Here is a 12346-nt window from a genome sequence, read left to right as displayed (position 1 = left end):
CACTTGTATATCTTGGCAAGTATTTTATGCAATTAAGTCTAAAATCTGATGGCTGCAATATTTCACTGCAAACCATCACAATTACGAGCACAGTAATTCAAATTTCATCAGGTCTCAATTTGCAAAACACAATATCTTCTACAAAATTGTTTCTTCCCCTGGGATGTGGTTATCACTAGCAATGCCAGCATTTGTTGTTCATCCCCAAGTTGCCCTTAGGACGGTGGCAGTGACCTGCGTTTTTGAACAAGCATCTGGTGTGGGTACACCCACAGTGCTGTTGGGAAGTGAAGTCCAGAATTTTGATCCAGTGACAAAGAAGGAACAACGATACCGTTCAAATTCAGGATGGCGCATGGTCTTTCGACAAACTTTCAGGTGGTGGTGTTCCCATGCCTTTGCTGCCGTTGTATTTCCAGGTAGTAGAGGTTGTGGGTTTGGTAAGTGTTGTTAAAGGAATTGCTGCAGTACATCTCTGCTGCTAATGTGTGTTGGTGTATAGCTCAAATATAAAGGTACATGGATAATAGTTCTAAACTCATTTACAATATACAGTTTTCCGCAACTTCAGCCAGGCAAAAGTCAGGGGTTAAAACTTTAACTTGGTTACAGTAGCACAGTGCTGTCAATTTTATTCTACTTAAAGTGTATTTAAAGGTCAGTAGCAGTGAAAATTGTATCGTATATCCGGGCACAACTGTGCAGTCAGAAAATTCCATTTATTTCAATCCATCACAGACAATCACTGCAATTATTTCACTTATAACAAATTACAGCTGATGTTACGATCTGTGTAAAGGTTGATAACTTACTTTTAAAAAGGGTCATCAATGGACAGGAATCTGACGGACAAGATTTCACTTGTTGAAACTTTTATTGCAACAAGTCAATATAATTCAGCCATTAACAAGCTATGGAGATTTTAGATAGCTGATGCAACACAAAGGTAAGCCTCAGGTAGTTATAAGCACTTGCGTTACTTCCTTCACAAACGTAGTACTACATGCAAACTCTTTCCAACTTGGCCTCTGTTATATCGGATCTCTCTCATCCCATTCAATTACTTTGGTCCTTGTGACATTAGTGTACCTTTAAGGTTTTTGTAAATCATAGGGTGGGATTCTCCCAAAAACATCCTTTGTGCCGAATTTGAATGAAAACTGGAGGAATTCACGCTGTATTTTTCAGTGGGGGCTCAGAGAAGAATCTCCCAATGCTCTGTGCACTGCAGAGGTCACCAGCGTGAATATCACTAAATTTCAGGGTGTGGGGCCTATTCCCAGTGGAGAGGTTGAAATCAACGCACTGAGCAGGCTGCTGCGCATGCGCCTATCTGTCAGTGCAGAGATTGTGCATGCACTGTGGCCCCGCACTGTTGGCCTCCTCATTGCTGACCAGCTCAATTGTTGCCCAGCCCTGTGTGTCCTGCAATGCCAGCTCTCCACCAACACCCCATCCCCCCCACCCCGATCGCTGGCATCCCGACCATTCCTGGGCCCAGCCCTGAGCCTACACCTCCCGGCCCACCCCGATGTCCAGCAACCCCCGACAGTTACCCCCACCAAACCCCTCCCGCAGTCTCATCCCCCTCCCAGCAGGCTAACTGCTCATTCGGCAGACCCCTCTCCCCCCAAACTCACACCGATCGCTGGCCTCCCTCCTTTTCCCACCGATCCCTTTGCAGAGTGGCAGTGGGACCCCCTCATCCCCACCAAACGCTTCACCGGCTCTGCCCTCCATGCCCAACCCCCTTGGTACTGCCCCTGCCCACTGGGCATTGGTGCTTTTCCCTTTGGACAGTGCCAGGGCACAAGCTGGTATTGCCAAGGTGCAAATGCCCAGGGGGTACCCCCACTGCTCAACCCTCTGGGGGGGTTCAGATTGCCCCCCTTCATTCCAGCAGGATCATCCTGCTAGCTCCCTGAAAGTGGGGAACTACTGTAATCACTGCTGGAGTGAAATACTCCTGGCCGGTGAGGGGAGTGGGGGCGGTGGGGTGGGAATAGGTGGGCAGGCCTGTAGACGTGAGTCTTGGGCTTGCTAATCGTATTCAAATTGGATTAAAATGACCATGTTAATTGCCTTTGTGTCTCTCCACCCTTCTGGCAGACACTGCTGGAAATCCAGTGCTGGGAGACACTAGCGGGGTGCGAACCCTGCATATCAGCTGGCACCACAATCTCCCGCCCCTCTAGTTTTTTAGTGCAGCAGGATAGGATATTCGCAGCCACCCCTGCAGCTCTCACAGCTTCAGTGTTTTCTTAGCTCACAGCCTCAGCGGTCGTCATTTGTTACCAACTTGACTGGTGATGTCCTTTCATTCCTTCTTCAATAGCTTAAATAGGATGTTTATTTTAACTCTGGGTTGTTTTATGATCCTGCATTGCGAGGAGGATGGCCATGTGTTTCTGGACATTTTTTTCCTTTCCAGTGAGTTTAATGTTTTTTTTCCTGTTTGGCTGCAGTTAGAGTTGAGTTTTAGAAGCGACAGAATTCGCTCATTCTCTCTGCTGGTTAGCTATATACACTCATAACTCTGCTGGTTAGCTAAAAAAAATCAAGATCTTGCCTTTCTGCTGGAAGGAAATCTGTTGTTGGTGGCTTACTTAGAGTCCCTGGTGTTTCGGGAAGTTGTTCTATCTATCTCTGAGTCTATCTCAGAGAACTGCAGATTTCATTCAAAATAATCAAGTCTGTTTCACGCGAGCATTAGTCTTCGCCGTGTTAAACCTGTGAAAAGGGTCTTTTGTCTTCAGGATTGGTTTGATGAGAATACATCAAGATATATTTGTTAAGGGTTATACCTTATAGTGGCTATTTTGTTTCTTGTTTGTAATTGATAAAGAGTTCTTGTTAATTTTCTTACTATATATGTTAACTATATTTTTAAATAAACTTTTGTTTGATAAAAGCTCCCCCGTGGGTCACTTGACTACTTGGAAGTGAAACATATGCTTATCCTACCCAAATTCAAGATGCCAAACTTATGAATCAGGCAAGCCCCATAAAACACTTTGGAGTTTCGGACCTGAATTGTAACACTCTTGATTCACATTCACCAGCAGCAGTGTTCCAGTCATTCAAAATCCCCGGATTTAGTTAGCACCCACAAGGCACATATCCACAAAAGCTCGTACACACCAGTAGAATCCTAAGTACAGAAAGCCATTCAGCCCATCAAATCTGCACTGACCACAATCCCACCCAGGCCCTATCCCCATACACTTATCCTACTTATCCCCCTGATACTAAGGGGCAATTTAGCATGGCGCATCCACCTAACACCCACATCTTTGGATTGTGAGAGAAAACCGGAGCACTTAGAGGAAACCCATGCAGGCTCCACACAGTGACCCAAACTGGGAATCGAACCTGGGTCCTTGGCGTTGAGGCAGCAGCACCAACAGGCCCTATAGCATAGCTATGCAGTATTCCCTCTTGATCAACCAACATGCATAGTTCAACCTGGTCCTCTGATACAAATACAGATGGTCAATATCTTTTCCCCAAGGAAGGGGAGTTTAAAACTATAGAGTCTAGGTTTAAGGTGAGAAATACAAAAGGGTCCAGAAAGTGGTATCTGGAACAAACAGCTACAGATAGTAGAGGTGGGTACAATTTTGTCTTTTACATGGATGTGTTTAGAGACATGGACCAAATGGGACTAGCTTAGTGGTTAAAAGGGAGGGCATGGACATGTTGGGCTGAAGGGTCTGTTTCCATGCTGTAAATCTTTGACTCTACTGAACATGGACATTTTTTACGCTTTCAGATTGTGGCAGTGATGGCTATGCCAGCATTTATTACCCATCCCTAAATGCTCTCAAGAAGAGCCTTCTTGAATCACAGCGAAAGCATCCGGAGTTGTATTTTCTTCTTAGTGCCAGAGAACTAGTTCAGTTATAAAGTCAACTTGCTCCCCTCCTTCAGTGTTCTGAACTGCTTGCCTCAAAATCTGACACAATTTGCTGTCTGTTGACTTTCTGTTCAAACTTTACCCCCATATCACCACACAGACATGTCTTAGAACTGGTCATAACCAGGAAACAAATTACCTCCTGTCCAAATTCTCCCATTTCCTTTTGGTCTTAAAGCTGACATTCCACAAAAAACACATGGGACATCAGACTTATAAGCTCCAAATATTGCAACACTGTCACTAATCAACATCATACTTATTTACACAATATATATGATGCTATTAAATGAACTGCAAAGTTGCAAGACAAACCAAGTTTAAAATCTTAAAAGGTTTATTTTTAAAATGCAACTGAAACACAAATATTAAACCCTTTCCTTATTTAAACTTTTCTGAAATACTTGCGAGAAATGCGTGCCAGAACCCACTTTAACAATTGCATTGAAGACCGCAGGTCAACAAAGCCTTGAACAGAGATGGAGAAACAGAGTGCGTGGCAACATTAAGTCAGAACAGTGAATAAATGAGTGTAGAAAAACTGAAGGTGCACTTTCTAGATCAAGATAACAGAAATGTGCAATTGAACACCATCTGATGGGGGCTTTCTACAGGCATCTGCTGGTTCAATGAAGATCTGTACTCAAAAACAGCGATGGTAACGGAAACCGAAGTCCCGACTTCCATTTTATTCAAAATAAACAATTTGGAATACAAGATATCACATGGCTGTCATCTGCAGTCAGTAAACGTGAAATCGTAAGACTGCCAGTCCTTTTTTTAGTGATAGCCGCTTTATTTTTTGTTTTGAACCTTCTTGCCTCCTCTTTTGTTGTGTTTTTTGGCAAACCGCATGTTTCTCAGGAACTTGGGATCAACCTGGAGACAGAACAAAATGGACACACCTTAAGACACCGTACTTAAATCAACATTAGCCTTTTTTGCCTGCATCCAGGTGTTAGCATTAATAATAACTGCTTTGTGATGTGACTGTTTTACAGCCTGGCTGCCCTGACTTGTCGGTATTCAATAAAAACCCAGCTATTTGGTAAAAATGAACAACTGTATAAAGTTTTACCAAAATACACATACTAGCCAGAAAACCATTAAGCGAGGATAAAAACCTTTCAATGCACTAGCATCCCTTCCTGTTACAATCCAATGTAATGGCCTCAAACATCCAATTTACCATTCATATCAAACTGCCGTGTATTGCGTTAAGAAACGCCAATCCAAGCTTTAATTTCATAACCGTGTATCAATGGTTCTTTGCTCTGAAAGTCAGATTTTGAGTTTACTTTAGCATACTAAGTGGTTTCGATAAAGTGAAACTTCCTCTTGAGAAGTCTCTTCAAGACAGAAAAGCCCCAATTCATCCATCTTCACGTCATGGTGATAACAGTTAACCATGCTAATTCAGCCTTCACTACTCAGATTTGTATGACACCACATTATCTCATGTAGTAGTAACCAGAACCAAATACAGCAACACTCCTTGGAACATTGCAAATGTCAAACCGCGGAGGATTCTGCATTGCAACAACTTCTTCTGTCACTTTTCATGTGGTGAATGTTACCTAGTACCCCTAGCACTCTCAGGACCTATCCAATTGGTTAAATGCTTTCTACTTTTGCAGGAATACTGGCTAAATGTAACTTGAGTTTCATTTGCCACCAATCATAAACTCAATCACATTCTAAGAACCTAAGAACTAGGAGGAGTAGGCCATCTGGCCCCTTGAGACTGCTCAGCCACTCAATAAGATCATAGTCGATCTTTTTGTGGACTCAGCTCCACTTACCTGCCCACTCACCATAACCCTTAATTCCTTTACTGTTCAAAAATGTATCTATCCTTGCCTTGAAAGCATTTAATGAGGTAGCCTCAACTGCTTCAATGGACAGGGAATTCCACAGATTCACAACCTTTCGTGTGAAGAAGTTCCTCCTCAACTCAGTCCGAAATCTACTTCCCCTTATGTTGAAGCTATGCCCCCTAGTTCTAGTTTCACCTGCCAGTGGAAACAGCTTCCCTGCTTAGAATCATACAAATCCTACAGTGCAGAGAGACCATTTGGCCCATCAAGTCTGCACCAAATACAATCCCTCCCAGGCCCTAACCCCTTATCCCTACATATTTACCCACTAATCCCTCTAACCTACGCATCTCAGGACACTAAGGGACAATTTTAGCACAGCCAATCAGCCTAACCCGCTTCTATCTTACCAATTTCCTTCATAATCTTATATGTTTCTATAAGATCTCTCCTCATTCTTCTGAATTTCAATGAGCATAGCCCCAGTCTACTCAAGTCTTCTTCATAAGCCAGCCTTCTCAACTCCGGAATCAACCTAGTGAATCTCCTCTGCACCCCCTTCAGATAAGAGTTACCCCATGACGTAGTATATTCTGCTCTAAAGTTTCAGCAAAGTTCCAATAATTCACTGCTTATAAATCTGAAGTATTTTCAGAGCTTCATTAAAGAAAATTTTTCAGATCAGTGTGACTTAGGAACATAAGAAATAGGAGCAGGAGTAGGCCACCTAGCCCTTCGAGCCTGCCCCGCCATTCAATAAGATCATGGCTGATCTGTCGTGTCTCAGTTCCACCTTCCCGCCCTCTCCCCATAACCCTTAATCCCCTCGCCTATCAAAAACCTATCAACCCGCGTCTTAAATATATTTAGCGAGGCAGCCTCCACCACTTCAACGGGCAGAGAATTCCAGAGATTCACCACCCTTTGAGTGAAAAAGTTCCTCCTCAACTCCGTTCTAAACCGTCCCCCCTTTATCTTGAGGCTGTGCCCTCTAGTCCTACTGTCCTTTCTGAGTGGGAAGAGCCTCTCCACCTCTATCCTATCCATCCCATTCATCATCTTATATGTCTCAATGAGATCTCCCCTCATTCTTCTAAACTCTAACGAGTACAAGCCTAGTTCATTCAGCCTCTCCTCATAGTTCAACCCCCTCAACTCCGGTATCAGCCTAGTAAACCTCCTCTGCACTCCCTCCAAGGCCAAAATATCCTTGCGTAAGTGCGGCAACCAAAACTGCACACAGTATTCCAGCTGCGGCCTCACCAGTGCCTTGTACAGTTGCAGCAAGACCTCCCTACTTTTATATTCAATCCCCCTCGCTATGAAGGCCAGCATCCCACTCGCCTTCCTGACCACCTGCTGCACCTGCAGGCTGGGTTTTTGTGACTCATGCACAAGGACCCCGAGGTCCCTCTGCACCGTCACATGCTGCAGTTTTTCGCCATGTAAGTAAGTCCTTCCTACCAAAGCGGACAACTTCACACTTGCCAACATTAAATTCCATTTGCCAGTTCCTTGCCCATTCGCCCAGCCTATCTAGATCCCTCTGCAGACTTTCCACACCCTCCGCACAATTTGCCGTTCCACCAATCTTGGTGTCATCAGCAAATTTCGACACCATACACTCGGTTCCCTCCTCCAGATCATCTATATAAATGGTAAATAGCTGAGGCCCCAGCACCAACCCCTGGGGCACTCCACTAGCACCAACCACCAATCCAAATAGCACCCATTGACCCCCACTCTCTGCCTCCCATTTGACAGCCCATCCCCTATCCATGCTAACACCCTACCCCCAACTCCAAGCCCCCTGACCTTCTGTAATAACCTCTTGTGCGGCACCTTATCAAACGCCTTCTGAAAATCAAGAAACACCACATCCACCAGCTCTCCTCTATCCACCGCCCTAGACACATCCTCATAGAACTCCAATAAATTCGTCAGACACAACTTCCCCTTAACGAAACCGTGCTGCGTCAGCTTTATCAAACAATTCTCCTCAAGACGCCTAGCTATTTTCTCCTTGATCACAGATTCTAGCATTTTACCTACAACAGATGTTAAACTAACCGGCCTATAATTCCCTGCCTTTTGCCTGCCACCCTTCTTAAACAACGGCATAACATCACCCGTTTTCCAATCTTCCGGCACTTCCCCGGAATCCAGCGACATTTGGAAAATAATCACCAAGGCATCCACTATCACCTCCGCCATTTCTTTCAGAACCCTTGGATGCATTCCATCCAGTCCTGGGGACTTGTCCACAATCAGTCCCTCCAGTCTTTCGAGCACTGCCTCTCTGCATTATATTTTAAAAATTGCTTTCTTCTCCTCCTGTGATTCTGTGATAAACAGCCAAGCTCCAAATTCAACTGTTTTAATCAAAGCTGACTAAAGTTAGCAAATGGGCTGAGGAGGAAACAGCAGTGTCGTACCAGTTAAAAACTAGAAAGAGCCAATAAAATGCTCAACATGAAGTTAACAGTCATGTCCAAAAATAATGAGGTTTAATGGAGATCGATGCTCCAATAAACACGGGGTTTATTTTGATTTAATCTTCCTGCAGTTATCAATGATCTGGTAATGATATGTACCAAAACCACTGTCGATTGCAGGTATAATCCTTATAAGAAATGATAGTAAACTGCAAATCTTCTAAACGCAGTAAAAATACAGAACTTGCAGAAGCAGCATGGTCACCAGAATCAATGAACATAATTCACAAACATTTAGCCTGTCTCTTACCTTTTTTTTAAAACCTTTCCATTGAACACAATGGCACTTGCACAACTTTTAACACTCCAGCAGTACACTGGGGCAGAGCACTTAAGTGTGTTGCTAGCACCATCTTTCAGATCTTTAAACCAAGACCCCATCCTGTCTAATTAAGTGTTTGAGACAGATTTTATAACATTTCAAGAACACTGTGGAGTTTTGCTAATGTCCAGCCAACACCCCTCTGTCAATCAACTCCAGCACAAGGAGGCTATCTGAAAATTCATTTGGCACCCAAGAGACTTAGTGTGTGAAAATCAACTGACATATTCATCTGCCAATAGTGACAACATTTTAAAAATAATTTGTTGGTGGAAGGATATGTTATGCTGCTCTGATTGGAAATCTGTATTTTATGAACAAAACCTACTTTGGTAAATGGATGTACTGAATTAGGAAAAGATGATTTAACTTGTATTGTGCCTTTCATCAATAAAATTATTTTCAAAAATACTTCAGAGCCAAAGAAATATTTTTGAACTGCAGTTATGGTTACAACGTAGGAAGGGCTGCTGTCCATTTGTGCCCAGCAAATCCGTGCCCAGACACCTTAATAATGGCCTGTTATTGTGTCTGACAAGACTAGCCAGGCCAGAGATAACTCCACTGTTTTTTTCAAAACTAGTCCAAGGGGTTTTTACTCCCACCTAGAAGCAATCAGGGTCTCAGTTTAACATCATCTTTGCACTTCACTGTCAGCCTAAATGATAGTGCTTTAGTCTCTGGGGTGGGACTTGAACTCACAATCTTCTGCCTCAAGAGGAAAGAGAACTCCCAACTGAGCCAGAGCAAGCAAAGACAGCATCAACGGCTTTCACATTTACTTGGCGACAATATCCTTTATCTTATTAGGATGAATGTATCATTTGTGAGAAGCACCTGCTTCACCAGTTCAGCCTTCAGCAGAGAATCCCTACGGTGCAGAAAGAGGCCGTTTGGCCCATTGAGTCTGCGGTGACCACAATCCCACCCAGGCTCTAGCCCCATAATCCCTTGCATTTACCCTAGCTAGTCTCCTTGACATTAACAGGCCAGTGTGGGAGGAAACCCACAGATGAGGAGAATCTGCAAACTCCACACAGACAGTGACCCAAGTCAGGAATCAAATCCAGGTACCTGGCGCTGTGGCGCAGCAGTACTCCTGTTGGCTCCACCATTCTTTCTGACCGGAAAGAGGGCCCAGCTAAATTTTTCAATTGTTAAAGAATCCACTCTGCTCATCACCTCTATCAGGGAAAGATGTAAGGAGCATCAGAGACAAAGAAGTTAGGTCCCAGGGTGATGAGCGACTGATGCTGGAAATCAGCAGGTCCAGCACCACTTGTTGCAGATGGATGTAAAATTACCCGGTTCAAAGCAAACGCTGCAATCCACCTGCAACTACAGGTGACTTTGCAGCAGTTCAGTTGACACAAACTGTGGAGCCACATCATGTAGAGAAGACATGCATCAAAAATCATGAGCAAGTGGTACAGTAGTTAGCGCTACTGCCTTAAGTGCCAGCATTTGACTCCCTGCTTGGGTCACTGTCTGTGTGGTGACTGCACATTCTCCCAGTGTCTACATGGATTTCCCCCCAAGGCCCCAGTTTCCTCTCTCAATACAAGATGTGGTGGTTAGGTGCATTGGCCACGCTAAATTCTCCCTCAGTGTACCCGAACAGGTGCCGGAGTGAGACGACTAGGGGATTTTCACAGTAACTTCATGACAGTATTAAAGTAAGCCTACTTTTGGCACTATCTAATAAATAAACAAACACAGATACCCAGTGAACATACTTACTCCTTTCAGGGGCTCAAATCGATACGACTTGGGCTTTTTGATCCCCGTCCTGTGCCACTTGCTGGCTATAAGAATATAGAACATGTTTTGTTTTAAAAAAATGTGATGACGAATGGAGGAAAGGCGGTACGGTTAACGAGCAGCAGCCTCGGACTTACACTGATTGTGGTTGGTGTGGTTCTTGGACTTGGCCATGACTGTTAAAGCGATCTGAAAGAATAAAGAAGCACACTTACACACATACACACAGTAATCCCCCCTCCCCTGACTATGGATCTCCATCCATTCCACTGGACCAACGCCAAGGAACGCTGATGGCTGTGCTTAGGGCCTGCTCGCTCGCTCTCTCTCTACAACTCGACCATTAAACACCATCCGATTCCCCCTCCCGCTGTAAATACTCCTCGGTCTCCCATCCACCCCCTCCTGTCGGCCCGGAACGGCCGCCTCCGTCACCCCCGGACGGCTCCAGGAGAAGGATGGCTGCCGATTGCAAATCCTCATTACCTGCACCTCCTCCGCCACCACCAGCGGCCACCGGAAGAGAAAGGCCAGCCGCTGGGGACGCTGGGAACTAACTGGGTGGAGTACCGCTTTTCCCTTTCCGGCGGCGGCGCTGAACCAACATATAGGTTCCGCTGACAATAGGTCAGCCCCCTTTTTCTGTGGGATGGAACCACAATCCTGTCTGAGAGTTGCTCTCAAACACACACCATCCAGCTAATTCACTGCCAAGAGTAATCATTTTCAACACTGTCCTGACGGAAAGACAGTCCCTCACAGATTCTGAGCATTTTCTGTTTTGATCCCCAAATGGAGGCAGCAGAGTGGTTAGCACTGCTGCCTCACAGCGCCAGGGACCTGGGTTCGATTCCCAACTTGGGTCACTGTTTGTTCGGAGCCTGCACGTTTGCCCCGTGTCTGCGTGGATTTCTTCTGCGTGCTCGTTTCCTCCCACAGTCTGAAAGACGTGCTGGCTAGGTGCATTGGCCGTGCTAAATTCTCCCTCAGTGTACCTGAACAGTGTGGTGACTAGGGAATTTTCACAGTAACTTCATTGCAGTGTCAATGTAAGCCAACTTGCGACACTAACAACATAAACTTTAATCTAGCTCTCTGATTCATAGCATGAACACAAATAGTGGGAGATTCTCCCAAAAAAATTTCTTAAGTGTCAAATTCGCATGAAAACTGGAACAGATCACAGTGGTTGCTTCAGTGGGAGTTCAGAGAGGAATCTCCCACGCTCTGCATGGCAGAGTTTACTAACATAAATCACATAAAAAGAATCAGTGGCAAGACCTATTCCCGCTGGAGAGTCTGCAGCATTGCGCTGAGTGGGACACAGCGCGTGTGCTGAACTGTCAGCACCAAGATTGGTGCATGCACAGTGGCCTCTGTCTGCAGGCCTCCTGATTGCTGGCGGGCTCAATCGCTGGACAGCCCCGCGTCCCCCTTCCATTTCCCCCCACAGCCCAATGGTTGGCCCACCAAGAATGCCTGGGCCCAGCCCTGACCCCCTCCCCGCCCTATCCTGACTTGATCACTGACCCCCCCACTTACCCCTGCAGCCCCGCCCCACCCGATCGCTAGCTTCCCTCCCTCCACTAGTGATCCTGTGAGCAACAGGTAAAGATGCTGTTAACACATATATCTGTACACCATAGAAAAATAGCCTAAACTTAGGTAGACTGGATATAGTCAGGCACATTGATAACCCACATTATGGAAACAACTGTGATTTTAGTCACAAACATAGGGCATAAAATTCGCTGCTGCTAACAGAGCAATAGTCAGGGACAATAAAAAGACTGCCTGTGGTGTAGGAATAACACCAGATGTGTGGGTCCAAGTTATAAAAAGCAAATGGTATACAAGATGTGTTGTTTCTACAACTAAGCATAAAAGGGGGAAAAAGGTCACTGAGATAGTCGGGTCAGCAGTGATTAAGTTGGCAAAGGATTGATTACCGCCAATCTGAACTGGACATGTAACAGTGTTAGATAAGACGGATGAGTTTACTAATGCGTTCTTGTGATAACAGGAGACATTGTTA

The 12346-nt window shown here is 45.0% G+C and overlaps 1 protein-coding gene across 1 annotated transcript; it reads right to left on the bottom strand.

Moving 5' to 3' along the window:
- Nucleotides 1-4570: 4570 nt before the first annotated feature.
- rpl29 (ribosomal protein L29) lies at nucleotides 4571-10878 on the bottom strand. Its single transcript, XM_080186280.1, has 4 exons — nucleotides 10798-10878; nucleotides 10449-10500; nucleotides 10291-10355; nucleotides 4571-4795 (listed from the first exon to the last, which is right to left on the bottom strand). The coding sequence occupies exons 2-4, from the start codon at nucleotides 10483-10485 to the stop codon at nucleotides 4712-4714; spliced, it is 186 nt and encodes a 61-aa protein (XP_080042406.1). The 5' UTR covers nucleotides 10486-10500; nucleotides 10798-10878; the 3' UTR covers nucleotides 4571-4711.
- Nucleotides 10879-12346: the final 1468 nt, after the last annotated feature.

The sequence above is a fragment of the Carcharhinus amblyrhynchos genome, chromosome 3 (genome assembly GCF_965287045.1).
Source record: "Carcharhinus amblyrhynchos chromosome 3, sCarAmb.v2.hapA, whole genome shotgun sequence".
In the NCBI taxonomy this organism is placed as follows: Eukaryota; Metazoa; Chordata; class Chondrichthyes; order Carcharhiniformes; family Carcharhinidae; genus Carcharhinus; species Carcharhinus amblyrhynchos.
This window is presented reverse-complemented; position numbering and strand designations above follow the sequence as displayed.

Excerpts from the sequence above, each read along its gene's own strand:
- rpl29 (XM_080186280.1), bottom strand. The coding sequence starts at position 10,485 with ATGGCCAAGTCCAAGAACCACACCAACCACAATCAGT. Across the intron at positions 10,356-10,448 it reads CCACACCAACCACAATCAGT|CCAGCAAGTGGCACAGGACG; the intron begins GTAAGTCCGAGG and ends ATATTCTTATAG. Across the intron at positions 4,796-10,290 it reads GATTTGAGCCCCTGAAAGGA|GTTGATCCCAAGTTCCTGAG; the intron begins GTAAGTATGTTC and ends TTCTGTCTCCAG.